Source organism: Mandrillus leucophaeus, unplaced genomic scaffold (genome assembly GCF_000951045.1).
Source record: "Mandrillus leucophaeus isolate KB7577 unplaced genomic scaffold, Mleu.le_1.0 Scaffold140, whole genome shotgun sequence".
Classification (NCBI taxonomy): domain Eukaryota; kingdom Metazoa; phylum Chordata; class Mammalia; order Primates; family Cercopithecidae; genus Mandrillus; species Mandrillus leucophaeus.
Window position 1 is genome coordinate 672,448 of NW_012101366.1, and position 22,999 is coordinate 695,446.

A 22,999-nucleotide genomic window follows, 5' to 3' on the forward strand; every position below is an offset into this window, starting at 1 on the left:
CTAAGAAAATTAAGTTACCAATTAAGGTGTTTCTTTATTAAACACATAAACAAATCTATGGTAAAGCAATATTCATACACAGTTTAATATATGGTTTCTAGCACTTAAGAGGTTATTTATGCATTTGGTTCTCTAAATGGGTCTTCAAAAAAGCAAGACTATAATTTCTACAAGGAGGCAGCTGATACTGCCTTCCAAATTTACTCTAAATGCTCAAGAACATTTCTTGGTTCTTCAGCCCTTTGGGTCATTAAAAAAATGGGAATTTCACCTAGGATTATCCCTTGGTGATACTTAAAATGAGTAAAATAGTTCTCTATCCTCCTTATTCAATTACATGCCTCCTACCTCTTCTGTAGTCTGCCCACCTCTTAAATCTTCCCACCAAAGACAAGTTAAGTTAAAGGAGAATTTGGGATCAAAATAGGACATAGTTTACTTTCTTGATCAACAATAAGAAGATCCAGAAATACAGTATAAAATCAATCTTGGTCGACATTTAATCAAGAATTGGATGACTACCTACAAATATTAGAAAACAAAAGAAAGCACTGTTCAACATGGTGAGAAAAACAATGTTGAGATTAAAATTTAAAAAGAAAAACATATTCATATAGTTTTAAAAGACTATGAAACTCTGTTGTAATAAAGGAGAAAATATCTATTTTTAAAATAATTTAATAACTAAAGAAAGTAATCATGAATAAACAGAAAGGGCAATGGATGAAATGAGGAGAAAAAGAGAGAGGAGAGATAGTAAGCACAAGCAAGCCAACCAGCTAATTCTCTACCTACTATTAAGTTTAGTTAAACAGGAATGAAATTTCCACTCAAGCAAAGAAAAACCTCCAGAGGATACAGTACTATACCATATGATATGACTTGGTCCATTAATTTTAGGCTCAAATGTAGACTACTTTTAAAAAAATCAGCTGCACATTAATCCCTAGATTAGATAATTATTTCAGAATGTCTAAAAGGTAGTCAAAATTTCAGAATGTCTAAAAAATGCATGTAGTGCTGAGCAGCTTAATTTTAAAAGTCAGAAAACTAATTTATAACAAAAAAATGTGGAAAGGCCTTTTTTTGATTAAATAATCATATAAAAAGAAGTATATCAGAAGCATTACTATTTGAAAAAGGTAAACCAGTGGCCTAAAACCTAAACACTGACAAAGACAACAAAGCTGACAGTTATTGGCCCAGCGTGGTGGCTCACGCCTGTAATCCCAGCACTTTGGGAGGCCGAGGCAGGCAGATCATGAGGTTAGGAGATTGAGACCATCCTGGCTAACACAGTGAAACCCCATCTCTATTTAAAAATACAAAAAATTAGCCAGGCGTGGTGGCGGGCGCCTGTAGTCCCAGCTACTCGGGAGGCTGAGGCAGGAGAATGGTGTGAACCCAGAAGGCGGAGCTTGCAGTGAGCCTAGATCGCGCCACCGCACCCGAGCCTGGGCGATGAGCGAGACTCCGTCTCAAAAAAAAAAAAAAAATCTGACAGTTATTTTAAATAGTAATGTTTCATATTATACCCATCAGTCCACATACTTTCTTCAAATGGTTTCAAAAAAGGGATAATTTCACAGTATAAAACTCATCAATTAGGAAACAAAATATTAGACAGCAATGTCTTAGAAAGACAATAAGATATATAAGTATGTAATCTCAAACTACAATCAATGATTCAAATGTAAGAAGTTACTCAATGACTGATATATGAGAAGCAAATTTACTTCAGATCAAAACCAGTTCCCAAAAAAAAAAAATTTAATATACTTCATGTTTCAAAAAAGTACAGTATATGATTTTAGGAAGTTTGAGATTGCTTATAGTTTGCTTCCAATAGCTGTACTGAAGAAGACAGACTGGCTGGAAAGATATCAATGGAAGCTAAAAGTCCATTTAAAAGACTGGAAAGAGTTCTTAAATTATAGGATCAAAAATTACTTCCACAGAATATATTGCTACTATCACCAGTTTAAATTACACGTTACTTAGAAGCCCATACAATTAGTTGGTTATGACTTTGTTTTCTCTCTTTCTGAGTCACATAGAAAATCTACTTCACAAATACTAAGAAATTTCTAAAATAGATAAAATTAGTATAAACAACAAAAACTTTTATGATAGTCATTTTAGGATGGTTAGTTGACACAGAGTTGCTATTGCAAATTTCATATAGTATCTCTATAAAAGAACATTTTTCAACAGAGACAGTAAGTACAGATATATACAACAAACTAGAGGTACATAAAATTTTACTATTCAACTCACAGAGAAGAACTCTATTCTTTTTTTAAAATTTTCCATACTTATGCAATCAAAATCAGTTAATAGATTATTCCAGTTGTACACAAAAGTAAACTTGAAAGAGTATTAATTTAAAAACCCAAGGCATCAGATAAACCATCCAAACAAAAGTTACTAAATTTCAAATGTAAACTTCGGTAACTAGATTTCTTAGATTATTTAAAAAACAAAATCTCACTAGTGTAGACAGAGGGATAAGAGGTGGAGGAGAAGGGAGACTGAGAGACTTCCATAATAGAGATATTTTTTTAAGCAGTGCTCACGACCTCGCTATTTTATCTCCATTCCCAAGTGTGCTTGTCCATAAAACCTGTTCATTAGTAAATGGTCATAACTGAAGCACTTTCTTAAAATACTTAATCTTTCCCGTTTACTTTTTATTGACCTCATTCATTTACTTGGTAGAACATACCAGAAAGATCATCAAACGTCAGATACTTAATTAGAGCTTAATAAATAATTCTGAATTGAATCACAAGTTAATGATCACTGGGCCTAAGAATTTGGAAACTTGTGTTCTAAAGACTATCCCTCCCACTATTCTTATATAACTCACTATTTACTAATAAAAATCGATACTTGTGTTTTACTTTATAAATCATTTTCAAATGCATAATTCCATTTAAATCTAACAATGACTAATGTAAGATATTATGAGGATATTGTTCCAGATTTACCAACTCAGAAAAATGAGGCTTGAAGAATTTAAGTACTTGGACAACACATAGGTAGTAAGTGGTAGAATGGGAGTAAAATCTAAACATTCTGACTCTTAAAACATGTTTTTCACTATAACATGTTAATAGGTCTCATTATCCTCATTTGAAAAAATTGAAGGTTGGAATAAACGACTCTTACAGCTTTTTCTAGCTCAAAAGTCTCTCACACTGTGTAGAATTTGGAAAAGTATACAATTAAAGATATTTAAAACTGTAGTTTTTTTAATAATGCTTTATAGTTTATGATATACTGAGTTATTACTTATTGCATATTAAATCTTCTCAATAATTCTATTGTTAATCATGAATATTATTACTCGCAAAAGGGAAACTGCCATGAAAATATTTTAGTGACTCACCTGAAGAAAACATTCTTCTTTAAGAATTCAAGGTTTCTATAGTTATATTCTAATCCATTATTAAATTTTCAATATTTTAATTCAGTACAGTCACTAAACTCGGTCATTCATTTGTAGATTTTTAAATATATTACAGTTTATATTTGGACTCCAATAACATTTTTAACTTATATAAAAGCTCTTTTGGTAAGCCAAATATATACAAATATATATGCATATATGTGTAAAAATGGGTGCCACCTTACCTCCATCCCCATCATCGGATCCTCTGAAACTAGGATCTTTTAACATGTCAAGCTCAGCTAACATGCGCACATAAAGTGCATTCTGTCTGAAGGAAGGATAAAATCTTTCATCTCGTAGCATCAGTTCATATACCTTGGTGAAATAAATCAAGATAGTCAACAATTAATACAGGTATGTGGTGATTTTTACGAAATACAATTTCACCAAAAGACACACTGAGGTCTTGTCATAATGTATCATAGTTACACGCTGTCAGCAATAAGACTTTTTCACAACAAATGATTTCCTCTGATCCCTCCAGTAACTAAATTATATTGAAAAAAATCCTACTGCAACACAAGTCACAGACAGCATGTTCTGGGAAGTGTTTTCTGAGAAATAAGTACATGTAAAGGTTCAAGGCTCATGTTAATATCTAGCTCTACAATCAAATTCAAATAAAACAACCCAACTTAAGGATTTTCCTCAGAAAATAAACGAAATAAACAAAAATACTGGTTTACATTTCTGGAATTGAGAAGTATAATTGCCATAGCTTATCTTTTTAATATCACTCTACTTTTAAAAAGTTTTTAAAAACTAATTACATTACATAAAAGTATTTTTTCTCAAAAAAGATAAAATGATAAATGCTGTACATAATAATACCTTCCTTTGAATGTCATCAAAGATTTCAGGGGTTGGATCTTCATGATTCAAAGTATCTGCTAATTTTGCTACTAAATAGTCATCAACAGTAACTCTTGGAGATGCCTAACAGAGAAAAATAATAGTAATGATCTCTGTAATTTCTTAATACAAGATGATACTTGATAGTATGATAATAATGGAATATAATATTGAAAATAACTGGCAGGTAAGAATCACTGGTTTGTAAATGACGCCTTGACATTTAAGAAGGATGAAACAGGACTAAATCCTTCTCTTCCTCATGTACTACATAGCAGACTTGTAAACAAACACGGATTTAAATCTCGACTTTTGCCTAACAAGTTATCTCTCACTAAGCTTCATTTACCCCATCTGTAAAATGGAGATAATACTATACAATGTTATTTAAGATTATTGTAAGGATTAAAAGAGATCTATATAAGATATATACCATAGTGTCTGGCACATAGGAAACACTGTCATTAGGAGTTAGTGTTTAGTATTCAGTAGTACTAGATGTGTATTAATATGACTGATCAACAAATAAGTGATTTCATTTATTATCTGACACTAGAGAATCCTTTTGAATGTCCTTTAAAGAGACTACTGTTATCCTAAATTTGGTTTTATAACCAATGCTGCAGCAAAGTTCCAGTGTGATATGGGGAAAGAAATCCTTAAAATTAATTCGTTTTAAGAACTTCCATTTCAAAGCATATAGTAACACAGATAACACAAAGAAATACAAAATTTGACATTTCAACTTCAAAAATTACTTTATTAAAAGAAAAAATGCTGAAAAGCTAGACATGTCAACAGCTTCAGCACATCAACTTTTGCATTTTTAGTTCTGAAAAGTCTGGAGAGTAAATGAGCCCTAGAGACAACTTTTAGAGAAACTAACAAAAAATATTATTTACATAACTTCTCTAATTTATCCAATAAAATAAGGAACAGGTTGGATAAATCAAGAAAGGAGAAAAAAAAGTAAACATCAGGGTATAAACATGTAGGAAAAGGGCTATACAACTTCTAATGCCCCATTGTCAATTTGACACTTTTGTTAGTAAACCTAAGCAGGTTGTGTGGTTGTTGTTTTTCTGAGTGGGATGCTTATTTGTTTTGTGTTTTGGGGGGTAGCAGAGTTGCGCCGAAATAAAAACAGGAGAACTAAACAGCTTCGAGTATGTAACAAATATTAGAGAGGAATATGATGTTACTTGGTTTTGCCCTTTCATCTGCCCTCTAAGCTCACTAAACTCACTTTCTAGGAAATAAAAAGGGTGAATTTGAAAAATAATATTTTACAATTATTTAAACTTTACTTTTTCCTATATATCTCAAGTACACAGAATGGATTAAGCCACATCTTTGGTATAGGATGACCAACACTTTTAGTGTACCAACATGAAACACAACCAGTCAGGATCCCCTCTTCCAAAAAAAGTAACACAAAAATAATATTTATATGGCCAGGCATGGTGGCTCATGCTTGTAATCCCAACACTTCAGGAGGCCAAGGCAGGCGGATCACTCGAGGCCAGAAGTTTGAGAACAGCCTGGCCCACATAGCAAAAACCCTGTCTCTCTAAAAAAATACAAAAATTAGCTTGGTGTGGGTGCATGCCTGCAATCCCACCTGCTCGGGAGGCTGAGGCAAGAGAATTGCCTGAACCTGGGATGCAGAGGGTGCAGTGAGATTGTGCACTCCAAACTTTATGACAGAGTGAGACTCTGTCTCAAAAAACAAAACAAAACAACAAAACAACAACAAAAAAGAAATATTTGTACGCGTGTTATTACTTTAACGTGAAAATATAAAAGTGAATGCTTTCCCAAAATTATCTCTTAATGTGTATTCTTTACTTTTCTATTACAGAAATGTGATTATTTAAACAAACCAATGGGACTAGCTAACAGTGGCAAATAATCTGTGTGAGACAAATACAACAATATGTAATTTACAATGTTTGTGACCTCTGATGTACCATTAAACCTTTTATAAAATCTGTTGGATACTTAAATGTTATAGGTTATATTGTTTTGTATTCTTAAAATATAGAAAGACTTTTTAAAAGGCAAATGTACATAAAAGCAGAATGTATGTGCAAAACAGGTATTATCTATATTTAACAAAAATAAATAATGACTTTTCTATCGAGTCCATGATGCAGTAGGATATTTTTGCTTTTTCTGTTTCCTTCTCTAATAATACTCTTCTGAACTGCCTGAAGCCTTTAGGACATCTTTTTATGCAGTGTTACCACTGAATATAGTCAAACATAAAAATTCACCTTGATTTTTAGATCTGCTCTTTTCAAGCCCACCTCACACTTATTTCTTGTGTCAATCCAATGTGAAGGATCAAGTTAAATAACCTTTCTTTAAAAAATTTTTTTAGAGACAGAATATCGCTCTGTTACCCAGGCTGGAACACAATCGTGTGATCATGGCTCACTGCAGCCTTGATATCCTGGGATCAAGCCATCTTCCTGGCTCAGCCTCCCAAGTAGCTAAGAATACAGCCTTGTGCCACCAACTCCAGCTAATTTTTTCTCTGTTTCTTTTTGTAGATACAAGGTATTGCTATGTTGTCCATGCTGCTCTTGAACTCTTGGCCTCAAGCAATCCTCCCACCTTGGGCTCCCAAAGTACTGGGATTTCAGGTGTGAGCCACTGCGCCTAGCCTAAATATCCTTTCAACAAAATAATTTGGGCATGTAATAATTGGGATTTTATTTATTAAAAATAGGTTTTTAAATGCGTAGAAATTTGATTTTGGTGCTCAAAAAAAAGTCCAAAAACCATATATATGGCTTGTTTGGTAGGTATATAAATTGTTTGTCAATCAGGTCTTTTCCATCTATAAATTCATCACACAGGCTATCCATGCCTACAATGCTCATTTTTGAATACTTTGAAGCATAATGATGTTATCATAAGTTAAATCCCTTTATGAGGAAAAATGGTTTTTAAATAGACAAACTTTTGAAACTGAAGTTCAATTCCAGATAAATTAGTTTTAGTAAAGAAATTTAGAAAATCCTGTTTAAGTTGGCTTTTCTGGTGACACACTTTTTTTTAAATATTCAAGTAGTCTTATTTCAAAAACAGGAGTCATTCTGTTAACTATATGAGTTTTTACCACAACCTACATGTAACATCAAACAACTCAGGTCAGTCTGTCAACTCTTCTCTAGGCTGCTTTTGGCCTCGTCAAAGATCACCTACCAATTTTAGAGAAACAGTATATAAATTTCTGTTTACTGTAATCCTTTTCTCCATTTTCATTTAAAAAGTATTTCAAATTAGAGAAAAACATTTTTTTGTCCTATACTTAAAAAAATATGATTTTACCACAGACCAAGATTTTAGCATTTTTTCTATAGCCAGCAAAAATTAGACCTAATTAAGTAAATTATCTTCTTTTCTATTTCTTGAGTTAGTGTGGCAACCTGTGTCTAAAAATTTGTCCACTTTAAGTTGTTTAATTTGTTGTCATAAAATTGATCATAGTATTTGCTTACTCCTTTTAATATCTGTAGGGTCAGGATTCATGTCTCCTCTTTCATTTATGAATTTGGTTATCTGTGTCTCCTCCCATTTTTTCATGGCCAGTCTAGCTAAAGGTTTGTCAATATTGTTGATATTTTCAGAGAACCAACTTTTGGTTTTAGATTTTCACTATGGTTTTTCTGTTTTCTAGTCACGATTCTCATAATAATCTTTGTTTTCCTTCTTCTGTTTGGCTTGGGTTTTTCATTTCTAGATTTTTAAGGTAAAAACTTAAGACTGTTGATTGTAGATCTTTTATCCTACACATTTTTAGAGCTACAAATATTCTTCTAATCACTAAGTAGCTGCATCTCATGAATTCTGATACAATGCATTTTCATTCTCAATTAAAAATACTTTCTAGTTTCCTTGTCACTTTTTGTTGACTCAGAGGCTATTTAGAAATATGTTGTTTAATTTTCGATTATTTGTAGTTTCCCCAAATTTCCTTTTGTTGATTTCTAATTTGATTCCATTCTGATCAAAGAATTATTCCAATACTTTTAAATGGAGATGACTTTTATGGCCTTGCAAATGATTTATCTGGGAGAACATTTCATGTGTTCTGGAAAATAATGTGTATTTTGCTGTCATTAAACAGTCTATAGAATAATATACATATATTATAAGTATTACAGTATTACATATATTACACATAATATATACATAAATTACAATATTATATTAGAATTATTATATTATTAGAATATTACATTATTAGAATAATACATGTATTCTATAAGTTCTAAAGCAATTCTATCCTATATATGTATTCTATACATTCTATAATAATCTATATAATCATATAAAATATACTCTATACACACTACAGATGTATTACATTCTACAGAATTATAGTATAGTATATCTATTCTTCTATAGGATTGAGTGAGTTATAATGTTCCTGAAGTCTTGTATATCCTTGATGTTTTTCTAATTGTTTTATCAATTATCGCAAGTGGGGTATTGAAGTCTCCAACTATAACTGCTGAATTGTCTCTCTTACCCTTCAATTCTGCAAATTTTTGTTTCATTCATTGGGGGGCTGTTATTAAATGTATATATGTTTAATATATACATTTAAACATATATACATTTTTAAAATATATATATGTACTCTCTTTTGTTTATTTTTGCATGGTTTATCTTTTTCTATACTTTTACTTTCAGCCTGTGGTGAATCTAATATGTGACCTTGAATCTTGATTCTGTCATTTAGTATTTGCATGACTGTGGACATGATAATTTGACTGCCTAAACATCAGAATCTTCACTTAAACAAGGATACAGACAGACAGGAAGACTTTTATCGATTACAGGAAACAACATTTTTGAGGTAGTCAGCCTGGCATAAGCAATGGATTACAAAAATTATTAATAATACTGATAAAGAAGAAAACAGTAATCAAAATAAACTCTCACCTTTTCTGATAAATACTGTTCATAAATTCCAACAGCAGCTGCTCTTAAAAGACCTTTGGTTTGGTTGGTTTGATGTTTTCCATCTCTCTGACGACTTAATAAAACTTCTAGCTGCTGTTGGGCGGTAACCCGGTATCCTTCCACTGTCATCCAAAAGAATAGATGTGCTTGACCTCCAGTTTGCTGCATGTAATCTACCAATCAAAAATCCATAATAACATAAATATTAGTGTCACACAATTTGGGGTCCATGTAGTTGTATGACAAGTAAAGAAGGACTAAAGTTTCAAGTGTTTAAAACTCCACATTTTGAAAATGTTTTAGCAAATCCCTGAGGTGAAAATATAGTTGTAAATTAGTTATGCTAAAAAAAACAGTTATGTTAAAAACAAAAGTGAAGGAATATATTTCATAATTTTTTAAATCCCACTTTTCATGATAAAATCTCTAGTGAATAAATTTGTTACATAAAACATTCAACATTTGTTCTCAATAAAGACTGTTATAATATGAATATTTCTAGACATATTTTTTAAAATGACTCAACAAACCACATATTTATATTTTTATCACAAAAATGAAAATGTATAGAGGTTTACTGAAAATGTCCTCCAGATAAAAGCAACTCTAATGTAATAGTAGTAAAATCTAAATTAAAAATATATATATTAAAATGGTATAAAAACAAAATCCCTCATGTACACATGAACAAAAATGATACAAACAGGTTTTATACATTGTATGTTCCCAATAAAGTACTCTTTCTCAATGAATTTTAATTTGCATTAGAACCTCCTAGAATTTATTTTAAAAGCAGTTTGGTAAATGCACATTAGTTTTGATAACTATTTCCTTCAAAACAAAATAAAGCTCTACCTCCATGGATTCTAAAGAAAAACATTTCAGAGAATAAAGAGAGGACTGAATTTGGCACGCAAAATATTAACTACTTAAAATTTAATAATATTTAAAATTCTTAAAAATTTCAAAGAAGATGTGGGAGTGTGAAACACCAGAATTCTCTCTCTCCACCTCCACAGCAAGTGCAATGGCAGAATCTGATGTAACTAATTTGGAACTCTGGAATCTACTGAAGATTTGCAATATTTAGGGGAAGGCTTGGGAAGTAAGCTTTGGTTAATTTCAGTTCGTTTCAGCTGCAGCACAACTGCAGCTACCCATTCCCCACTCCCAGACCCCTAGAACAAGTAGCTATGCATGCACTCCAGAATTAGCTTGTACACAGCAAGCAGGAAGCAGGGTGGACAAAAAACAACTTGTCCTTCAAATATTCAGAATCTAGGCTCTGACAGCACACTGCTGCTTCTGATCACAGAGGTGCACACAATATAGGCAGCCTTTGTTGTTGCATATCTCTTGATTGGTCCAAGCCCCTTTACTTTCTGCTGAAGTAACGAGCAAGGTATTTAGAAGACTGGCACCCTTTCTCCCTTGACTCCCACAGTTTTATCTTTTTCTCCCTTTGGGAGCCATGCATTAAAAATGAGGACATTCAAAAGCAACCACGTATGTGGGAAAATTAGAAAGTGACTATACCTGCCCAGGGAAAAGCACAAGCTCAGAATAGTCTTGAGAAGACTTTAAGTTTATACCTCAGGCTGATCCTTAGCATAGACAGCCTACATATTAAAAATAAAAACAGTAACAACAATAAAGAACAGCAAACCCTAAGGAAAGGGAAGAAAGTGATTTCCAGAGTTACTACATTATTAGATTCAAATAGCTAGTTATTCATACACACACACACACACACACACACACACCCCCACAAGGCACACAAAGTATGTGGCAAGTGTGGCCCATTCAAAGAGGGAAAAAAGTCAACATACATCAACAGAAACTGTCCCCAAAAAAGACCTGACGGAATATCTACTAGAAGAAGACTTTAAAATAACTACCTTAAAGATGCCCAAAAGACTAAAGAAGGATGTAAAGAAAGTCAAGAAAACAATCTATGAACAAAACGGAAAGATCAATAAAGAGATAGAAAACCTAGAAGAAACCAAAATAAAATGATGGAGGTGAAAAGTACATAACTAAAATAAAAAATGCACTAAAGGAAATTTAAGGTAGATTTGAGAAGGCAGAGGAATCAGCAAACGTAAGGATAGAATAATAAAAGTTGTAGATTCGAGAAACAGAATGTAAAAATATAAAGAAGAGTAAACAGAGCCTAAGGTACCTGCAGGACCAAGTTACATGTGGGAGTTCTATAAAGAGAAGACAGAGAGAAACAGTCAGATCATATTTGAAGAAATAAGTGAAAATTTCCCAAATTTGAAGAAAGGCATGAATATAAATATCCAAAAAGCTCAACAATCTCCAACTAAGATGAATTCAAAGATATCCACATGGAGACACATTATAATTCAACTTTCAAAATATAAATCATCCGAAAGCAGAAAGAGAAAAACAACACATATAAAAAACCCAAAAGATTATCAGCGAATTTCTTTCAAGAAACTTTGGAGGCCAGAAGGTGATGAAGTGATATTCAAAGTGCTAAAAAAAAAAATATTGTCAACCAAGTTCCTATATCTGACAAAACTATACTTCACAACGAGAGAGAAATAAGGATTCACAGATAAACAAAAGCAAAGGAAGCATCTTACCACAAGACCTGCCTTGCAAAATGTGCTGAAGGGTAAATTAAACAAATGGACACTAGATAGTAACTTAGTACCTTGAAATCATATGAAGAAATAAATATCTCAGTAAAAATAAAAATATGGGCAATTATAAAAGCTAGTATTATTAACAATGATTTGTAACTCCTATTTTTTTTGTTTTCTATGTGACTGGAAAGACGAATATGGTTTTTAAAAAATTAATTATCAATCTGAAAGCCAGAAATATTGTACTTTGTTACTGCACATCCTGGTTTCTACATAATTTACAAAAGTAACTCATTTAAATAAGAACTATTAGTTCATATTTTGAACACACAATTTGTAAAGACTTAGTTTTGTGACATCATCAAAAGAGGGATGGTGACAGAGCTGTAAAGGAGCAAAGTTTTGACTGCATTTGAAATTAAGATGATATAATTTCAAATTACAGTGTTATAAATTTAGGATGTTACATGTAATCCCCATAGTAACCACAAAAAAATAGCTACATAATATACATAAGAGGAATTAGAAATTTAAACATGTTACTACAAAAAATCAACTAAATACAAAAGAAGTCAGTTATGTAGAAAATGACTATCAAAAAAGATATAAAGCATGTAGAAAACAAATAACAAGATGACAGAAGTCTTTCCTTATTAATAATTACTTTAAATGTAAATAAACTTTCTAATCAAAAGACAGAGACTGGCAGAATGGATTTAAAAAATCAATCCAATGATATACTGTCTACAAAGATTTTAGATACAAAGACATAAATAAATTGAAAGTGAAAGGATGAAAAATCACATCACATGCAAACAGCAACCAAAATAGAGCAGGGGAAGCTATACTAGTATCAGGAAAAATAGACTTTAAATCAAAAAAGGTTAAGATATAAATAAGGTTATTTTATATTAATAAAAGATTCAGCATAACAAAATGATACAACAATTATAAACATTTTCATATCTAGTAACAGATCATCAAAATATATGAAACAAAAACAGACAGATTTGAAGGGAAAAAGAGATAGTGCCACAATCATAGTTTGAGATTTCAATGCCCCACTCTCAGTAACGGATAGAACTAGACAGAAGATGAGTATGGAAATAGAGGACTTAACACAATATAACAGGTAGATTTAACAAACATACAGAACACTTTCCAACAACAGCATACAGTTTCTTCTCAGGTACACATGGAACATTTTCTAAAACAGACCATACAGTGGGCCACAAATTGAATCTCATAAAGTGTTTAAAAATGGATATCATGCAAAGTATCTTCTCCAACTACAATGGGATAAAATTATAAATCAGTAACAAAATTAAAACTGGAAAACTCATATATTTTTGGAAATCAAACAACACACTTTTTATTTACCCTACTTATCCTTTGAAAACATGAAAACACACTCACACAACCAATAGATCAAAGAAGAAATCACAAGAGAAATTGGAAAATACACAAAGATTAATTAAAACAAACATAACATACCAAACTAATGGGACACAGCAAAAAGGAAAATCTCAAATCATCTTTCTTTACGTTGTAAAGCTTTCTAACTGTATAATGTAAGGAAATAGAAAAAGAACAAATTAAACCCAAAGCTAGCAGAAGGAAAGAAACAGTAAAGATTACAGCAGAGATAAACAAAAGAGAGAACAGAAAAATAGTAAAAGTCAATGAAAGCAATAGTTGATTCTTTGAAAAGAGTGACAAAATTGACAAACATTTATCTAGGAGGACAAAAAGAGAAAAGACTAAAATTACTAAAATTGGAAGTGAAAGTGAGGATATTACTAATGACTCTACAAAACTAAAAGTACTATGAACAGCTGTACGCCAATAAATCGGATATCCTAGTGGAAATGGAAAAATTCCTAGAACACAGAAAATCTACCAAGACTAAATCATGAAGAAATTGAAAATCTGAGGAGACTGATAGGTAGTAAGGAGACTGAATCAGTAACCAAAAATCCTCAATAAAGAAAAGACCTGGACCTGAATAGCTTTACTGGTGAATTCTATCAAATATTTAAAGAAAAAGTAACACCAATCCTTTTTAAATTTTTCCAAAAAATTAAACAGGAAACACTTCCTAACTCACTCTATGAGGCCAGCATTATTCTGAAAACAGAGCCAGATAAAGATAGTACAAGAAAACTACAGACCAATGTTCCTTATAAATATTGACGTAAAAATCCTCAATAAAATACTAGCAAAACAAATTCAGCAGCATATTAGAGATTATACACCATGACTAAGGTAGCATTTATTCCTGGAATCCAAAGATGGTTGAACATACAAAAAAAAAAAATCAATGTAATACAGCACAACAGAATGAAGGATAAACACCACATATCTTAACTGATGCACAAAAAGCATTTCACAAAATTCCACACTTTCATGACAAAAAGACTCAATAAACTAGGAACAGAAGGCTACTACCTCAAAATAATAAAAGCTGTATATGAAAAAGCCCACAGTGAATATTATACTCAATGATGAAAGACAGAATACTTTTCTTTAAGATCAGGAACAAGACAAAGATGCCTGCGTTTGCCACTCCTGTTCAACGTAGTACTGGAAGTACTAGGCAGAGAAACTAGGAAAAGTGGAGGGAAGGGAGAAGAGGTAAAGGGAGAAGCGAGTGTGTGCACGTGTACACACACACACACACACACGAATATTATTCAGCATTAAAAAGGAAGGAAATTCTCACATATGCTGTACATGGATAAAACTTGAGGGCATATTCATGTTAAGTGAGTAAGCCAGTCACAAAAAGGCCAACACTGTACAATTCGACCTACATGAGGTACTTAAGAGTAGTCAAAATCATAGAGACAGAAAGCAGAATGGGTTGCAGGGGTTGAGGGTGTGGGGAATGGAGAGAGTTGGTGTTTAATGAGTACAGTGTCAGTTTTGGAAGATAAAAATAATTCTGGATATTAATGGTTGTAATCTCTGTACAACATCATAAATACATTTAATATCACTGAACTATACACTTAAAAATAGTTGAGATACTAAATTTTATGTGTATTTTACCACAATAAAAAAATGGAAAAAGAAATTCAATGGCTATATCATTTAAACAGAATTGATCTACCTACCCATAAAAAATTGTAGTGCAACATTGTCTACAAGAATGCTGTCCAGGGGGACTGTGCAAAGTTTCCCAAAGTTTGCTGCAAGTTTCACAGTATTTATTTCCTACAGGCAAAAGTGAATATAAGTTAATATTTTATCTAATCATTCATTGTTAAAGATGTTTACATAAATATAAGGAAAAAAATCAAGCTAAAATGGAGTAAAGATGAAGTTCTTCCCTTCTCATGCATGTTGTTTCCCAATAGATATACATTCTGTGAATTTAAATTCCAAGTGTCGCTTAGCAAATTAAAAATATTAGCACATTAAAAATATTAGCATTCAACTCTTTCAATATAAAATAAATAGAAATCACTATATTTTCAATTATTCTCTCTCTATATATATTCCAAATGAAAATGAACATTCCAGAGGCTAAAAGGGTGAAGGAAATGTTTAATATATGCAAGAATTTTAAAAACTCAACATTTTCATGTATAAAGTCTATTTATTACTAGGAAAACAAAATATGCCTAAAGAGTAATTTTGCTCCTAACTCAATAAAAATCTCTAATTATTACAGAAAATGTGTTTTTTTCAGACTCTCTAAACAGTGAATTTCAGACATACTTTTCAAAGTCATAGAGCAAGGAAACAACCTACACATGAAAAAAAAAAAAGGAAAAGTTGGGTTCAAAATTTAAAGAGCATCTACGTATCAGGCATTGTGCTAGTTACATTACACATATTACTTCATTTAATCTGCACAGCAATACTGTTGGATCTGTATCACCAAGCCTACTTAACAGATAAGGAAAACGAAGATGAAAAAGGTTGCCTATTAAGTCGCAAAGTCGGTAAGTATGACTATGTGCTTTCAAATGCTGCTGCCCTTTCCATAACAGCCATAATGTTTCTATGAATTATTCATTTTCACTGGCTCCTCTATATTCCCAAATCCATATTTCAAAACCCTCTATTTAAAAAAGAAAAATAGGCAGGTTTACTGTAAATGAAGTAGGCTGCTATATTCAGAGGCAGATACTAAATTAAGCATAAGTGGTAAATAAAGGAAAATGAAGAGAATTAAAAAAGAAAAACAAATCCATCTCTATAATTTGTATTTTCCTTCATGTAAGTACTGAATAATAACAGCGAATTGACTTTCAAAGTCCAGTAGAGAGCAATCTAGAGCCAGCACATGATTTCTAATAAGTCTCCCTTCTTCAAATTGTATCACCTCTTTATCCTGCCCAGCAGCGGCTCCACAGATACAGGATGGGAAGGAAAATTCACTGAGGATAAAGGTTTCTAAGATTTCAAGATAAGTAACATAGCTATGTAACTGCAAATCCGTGGGGATTCTGAGTTTATTTACAAAGGAAAACATTGTATGATCTGAGCTCATTAAAAAATAAAAGCTTGTATTCAAAATGGAATTGACAGGCTTGCAAACAAAATATCTAAATTTTAAAAGGATTCAATATCAAAAAGTGCCTGGGAAAAAACACTGAGTAATGACACTGAAAGATCACTACCTCTGAGATCTAGATAAGGAAGTAAAGAAAAGCACAAGTGAAACTGTATCTTTCTTCTATGCTAATTTGCATGAGTATATAAACTAGTTTTAAAATATAGTTAACCAAAACAAAGGTACACACACACACACACACGTAACAAATATGGCCCTCAAGTAATGTTTCTTAAGTTATAATTCATCTAGAAAACTAAATTTAACGTGTTTTTTTGTTTGTTTTTTTGAGACGGAGTTTCGCTCTTGTTGCCCAGGCTGGAGTGCAATGGCATGATCTCGGCTCACCGCAACCTCCACCCTCCCAGGTTCAAGTGATTCTCCTGCCTCAGCCTCCCAAGTAGCTGGGATTACAGGCATGTGCCACCACGGTTTTTAAAAATAATTCTTCTATGCCTTAAGGAATTTAAATACACTGTAAAATTATAAGACCAGAGAGTCATAAATAAATTTTCAAAACAGAAAACCACAGCAAAAATGTGACCTCATTAAAAACCTAAGGGTATTAAGAAATGCTTTTTCCTGCTTTAAAGCCCCAAATCTCTGCTCTCCTTTAGGGCAAAACTTCTCTAAAGAGCAACTATCATTCCTGTTTCTAATTTACCTCTTCTCATTCTCTCATGGACGAACTCCAATTAAGATTTTCTCCACTACTCCACAAAAAAATGTTCTCATTAGATCACCAATAATCCGGAAGGTAGTAAGTCCACTGATCAATTCTCAGTCTTCATCTTTCTCCATGTTATCCTTTGATACACCTCATCTTTCCCTTTTATAAACACTTTTTGCATTTGGCTTCTGAGATATTGATAGGGACAGGGTGCACAAAATTCTAGGCAGAAAAGGGCAGTCCCTAGCGAAACACCACCCTCAAGCCAAAAAGCCTGAGACCGGAGCCCTAAGTGAAAACTTACATCCCTGTTTTCCTGCTCAAATGTTGCCTTTTCCTAAACCGCCCATGGCCGCACACCACCGCATTCTGTGCCTATAAAAACCCCAGACTCAGTTGATAGCCAGGACTACGGCTGGATATTGGAGAGAAGCGCCTGGACTTCAAAGGGACAGCTTGATGGCATAACTTCAGAAAGAATCCAAATGGAGACAGTCGGACTTCAGGGGAAGATTACCTACCTGCCCCATTCCCCTTTTCAGCTCCCCTTCCCACTGAGAGCCACTTTCATCGGCCATAAAATCTCCAGTATTTACCATCTTTCAACTCATTCATGCAACTTCATTTTTCCTGGACGCCGAATAAGAGCTCAGAAGCCACGAGTGCAGACACAAAAGGCTGTCACACTGGCCCTTTGCCCTCACCGGCGGAGGGCAGCTGCCTCATGCAAAAAGGCAAATGGTCCACTGAGCTGTTAACCCTTAAGCCATCCACAGACAGCAGAGCTAAGAGAGCACTGTCACACACCTTCTGGGGCTTTGGGAGTCACAGGCACCCCCAACTGGACAGCTGTAGGGCCTGAACAGGGTTTGCTCTTGCCAGCACTAATGCATCTGGGCCAGTTCCTCCACCCACTCACTTGTGCACTCCCTGTTGTGAGGGGTGGAATACAGTGGGTCCGAGTGAGTGGAGTTTGATCTCGCCAGTACCGAAGCGGCAGGCTTGTTCCAGCACTCCTTCACTCAAGTTCTCACTCGTTTGCTTGCACGCCCCCCACCACAAGAAGTTGAGAATGGCAGGATGAGTAAACAAGGCACCCCTGCTGCAAGTCCTGCGAAGGGGTCAGGGGAATATCCTGCTTCAATATCACATGCTCAGGTTTTCCTCCAATCTCACTGGCTATTTACTCTGTTTCTTTGGCTAGACTCTTTACTTTGTCTTAAACTCTATTCACTGAAGTGTAGTAGGACCAAGTCACCAATGCATTCCTACTTACACACGCTCTTTTAGATAACATCATCCAGTCTCTCATTAAACATCTGATAATTGTTGAGAATTTACAAAATTCGTCTCCATTACTAACTTTTCCTTAGAACTCAAGATTACCAAGTAGCATGTCTACTTGAATGTCAAACAGGGATATCAAATTAAAATACCCAAAATTCAATTCTCTTTTCCAAACCTCCTCCTCTCTCTGTGTTACCCAATTCAGTAAACAGCACCACTATTTATACAGTTGCTCAAACCAAAATACCCTGAAATTGTCCTTGAGTTATTTTTTTTTCCTTCTCACCCCATATTCACTCCATTAAGAAAATCCTACTAGCACTATATCCAGTCTCCAATCGCTTCTCACAACCTCCATAGACATCTCTTACCTAGTTTTAAATCAGGAGTTATCGCAAATAATCTTTCAGTTTCCATTCTTACCCACATCGTCTCACACTTTGTGTCTATTCTTCACAAAGAATAAAGACAATAATTTTAACTTTTAGCTCGTAAGTCAGGTAATGTCACTTGCCAGGGAAAATCTCCAATTGACTTTCATCATAATTAGAATAAAACTCTTACTATGGCCAGTAAGACCATATATGACCATATAAGATCTAACCCCCCAGTTCTTCTATGACTTCATTCCTAGCACAATAGCTCATTCATTCCATATCAATCACAACGACCTCCTCCAATTCACCAAAGACACATTCTTACCTTAGTGCTCCTGCATCTGCTCTCATGACTGCCTGTAAGATTGATACTTCAAAGGCAAGCAAAAATACAGCATAGGACTAACTGCCTCATGTTATTTAGATCTCACTACAATCAAGTGTCATCAAACCTCTCAGCACCTATCTAAACCAGTCCAAGACATTTTCTATACGCTACTTTGCTTTATTACTGTTTTTTTGCAGTAGATATCACCACCTGATATTATGCATCAGTTTGCTTATTGATTTATTTCCTGACTCTGCAACTAAAATGTAAACTCCATGAAAAGAGTTTGTCTACTTTGCTCTTCTAAAAAGCACCCAACTCACAAAACTGAATAAATGTAAATTTTGAAAACGATACCCAAGTAAGTGCATAAATAAATCAAGGAATAAAATAAAATCTTCAATTACTTTAACATTTTTCAGGCAGCACTTTAGTTAATCTTTTTGGCATGTTTTAACAAATATTTATATCACATTGTCGAAAAGAAAACTCTTTTTAAAGTCCTCTTGTAAAGTGCTACACTGGGAAATGTCCTACTTTTTGTCCTTTACTGTGCATTTTAATCCCTATAAAGTATTTATGACTAAACATTAATTACATTAATTCAAAAATACTTTACTTACTTTGCCTGACTGCAATCGCTGTATTCTTGAGTCACATACCTTCTTTACGAATAGTAAGCTATTTATTTGATTTTTGATAGTGTTGATATCTAAAAGCAAACAAATCATGAACTAGAAAGTGGTAATGTTATTTATCAAATACTTTAAACATGCACTTACTGTAATTTAACAAAATAACCAACAATACAGCAATTGTTTTATTCAATAAAAGAAACCATCTGAAATTAGACAGTGAAATTATTTAATTAAAAGTAAACCATGCCAATTACCTCCACTCTAGGGATAATTACAATAATCACATTCTCACATTCTGAAAATAATCCTTTTACTCTAACTAAGCACATTTTAATCTAATAAGGAAGATTTAATTAAAGTGAAAACATTAATAGCAGAAAATGACATTTAGGTAAATTAACCAAAGTTTTGAAGATATAATAATCCTTCAAAAAATACTTTAAATTAAATACATTACTTACCATCACCAGCTGTATCTAGAGATCTAAGATACTGTAATTCTTCTGCTGCCTTATCTCTGACTGCTTCTAGCTCTCCAATATTGTCACTCAATTTAATAATGTTCATAAAGGCCTCATAGTTGCAGTTAGAATCACGGATCTGAAAACAAGTTTAAGAAAAATAGGTGAAAGAGGGACTCACTTATTAAAAGGAAAACTGAATCCTGAGTGCCTACTATGTGCTAGGACAATTTGCTGCATACTCAGTGCTTACAACAAAAAGAAAAAAGCTCTGTATTTGGGCACCTACATTTGGGCACCAATGGTTCTTAGACTGCAAATAAAATAAAGTAAGTATTATATAGCATGCTTGAAACTGCAGGAATAGGAATATGCTCACAATATTTGATGATAGCAAAGAAGCCATGATGACTGGAAATAAACCAAAGACAAGCTGAGCAGAAGATATGGTCAGCAGCAATGGACGGCAAATCTTCTGTTACAGTATAAAGGTTTTAGCTTTCACTCTGAAGCAAGTCAGAAGTTAAACTGGAAGGTTTAAACAGAAGAGTAACACTCTCTAACCTAAAATATAACACAATCACTGTGTTGTTGTATAAAAATAAAGGCAGAGCCAAAAACACAAAAAAAGACCAGTTAATAATACAAGTGAAAGATAACATAGTCAGGGAGCAGGGTGGTGACAGTGGTGGTGTGGTACAAAGTGTTTTATAAAGTGTTTTCTGGTAAAAAGTGTTTTATAAAGACAATGCCAAAAGAATTTGCTGATAAATCAGATATGGCCATGAAATGAAGAGAACATAGAACTACACTAACATCGTTGGCCTGACAACTGGAATAGTGGAGTTACCACTAAACAAGACGGAGAAAAAAATTAAGAGATGCAGCATTTGCCAGGGACAGTGGCGGGGAGGCAAAATATTATGAGGGTGCTTTTGGCAAAATTAAGTGTGAGATCTCATTAAATATAAAAATGGTCATTAGCATGCTTTTGAATATGATGGACAAGAGTTCAGAAAGGAGGACTACACAGAAATATGCATTTAAAAGTCATTGACATGGAGATGACACTTAAAACCATGAACATGGATGGAAATAATCAAGAGAATGAGGGTAGAGTGAAAAAAGAAGAGATCTAAGGAGAGATACTCAGAAGATTTACTTACACAGCAAAAAGACTGAGAAAAGCCAAAAACGTTGAAAAAAAAAAAAAATCAACAAACTTTGGTGTTCTAACAAGCCAAGTAAAGAAGTGTTTTTAAAAAATGATGGCTGGGTGCAGGGCTTGTAATCGCAGCACTTTGGTAGGCCAAGGCGGGCAGATCACCTTAAGTCAGGAGTTCGAGATCAGCCTGGCCAACATGGTGAAACCCCGTCTCTACTAAAAATACAAAAATTAGCTGGGCATGGTAGTAGGTGCCTGTAATCGCAGCTACTTGGAAGGCTGAGGTGAGATAATCGCTTGGGCATAGGAGGCAGAGGTTGAAGTGAGCTGAGATCGTGCCACTGCACTCCACGTTGGGCACCAGAGTGAGATTCTGTCTCAGAAAAGAAAAGAAAAAAAGAGAGGGAAAAATGTAGATGGCCAACAGTCAACCCTCTTATAAAGTTTTGCTGTAAAAAAAATAAGCAGGAGAAAAGAGTACTGCCTAAAATGGAATGTAAGATCAATGACTTGCTTCATCTCTTTTTTAAGATGAGAGAGATAATGACAAAGATGTATGATAATAAGAATGATCATATAAAGAGTAAAAATGTGATGGTACAGAGAGAAAGTGTAAAATTGCCAAAGCAATAAAATGAAATTGTCTAGAAGAAGTTGGTTACAATGCACACATAAAGGACTTGCTTTACCTAGATACATGGGTATTTCATCCACAGTAACAGAAGAAAATATAAAATATACATGCATAGATACAAGTTATGAATGTATGTGATAACAGGATATTACAAAACATCTCTTTTGATTTCCTCAATTTTTTCAGTGGAGTACTATGGTCATGAGCTAAGAGAAAAGATGTGAAAAAAATATGCTAAATGAAAGTGAAGGAAGTATAAAAGAGTTGATCAGAAGAGTGGAGCAGATAACATAACAGGAAAAATTTAATGATTGCAAGGCAAGAAAGAATAAGGGCACAAATGAGATTCGTGCTCATGAATTTAAAATGAGACCAGTGTAGGTTTCTTTTTTTTCATCAGCCACATTCACCTGCTTAAAAATAGGAATGGAGAAGCAGTTATGTTGGATTTAACCAGTGTTGTAGTGTCAATAAGCAAATAAAGAGGTAAAGAAGTCAGGATGTTGTGGAGGGATTAATAACTATGACTGTAAATAAAATTTAAACTAAGCAAAGCAAGAAGAGTGGGCTGTGAAAAGGTAATAGACTTGAGATGTTATCTATTTTAAACAAAAAGCCAAATAACTGAATACTATAAAAGCACAAGACTACGTAAAAAGATGCATTACATAGAAGGGATCAATTATACAGTGGAAGCTGACTTCTGATTAAAAACAGAGGCAAGAGGAAAATAAAACAATTTTTAAAGTACTAAAAGAAAAAGTAGAGCAATTCTACATCAATGAAATATCCTTCAAACTTGGCAGTAAATGAAAATATTTTCAGAGAATAAAAAGGTCGGATAATTTGTCACAAGAAAATTGGCAATAGGCCGGGCACAGTGGCTCACGCCTGTAATCCCAACACTTTGGGAGGCTGAGGTGGGTGGATCATGAGGTCAGGAGTTCAGGACCAGGCTGGTCAAAATGGTGAAA

At 33.5% G+C, this 22,999-nt stretch overlaps 1 protein-coding gene across 1 annotated transcript in view; it reads right to left on the minus strand.

Annotated features, from left to right (window-relative positions):
* Positions 1-22,999, minus strand: part of SNX13 (sorting nexin 13) — a 163,995-nt gene that overhangs the window by 43,189 nt on the left and 97,807 nt on the right. The window contains exons 11-16 of the mRNA XM_011973960.1: positions 20,227-20,365; positions 19,751-19,839; positions 15,018-15,117; positions 9,266-9,459; positions 4,286-4,390; positions 3,637-3,769 (exon numbers count right to left, since the gene is read on the minus strand). Of these exons, the coding sequence (XP_011829350.1) occupies positions 3,637-3,769; positions 4,286-4,390; positions 9,266-9,459; positions 15,018-15,117; positions 19,751-19,839; positions 20,227-20,365 (760 nt within the window). The remainder of the gene's footprint in view (positions 1-3,636; positions 3,770-4,285; positions 4,391-9,265; positions 9,460-15,017; positions 15,118-19,750; positions 19,840-20,226; positions 20,366-22,999) is intronic.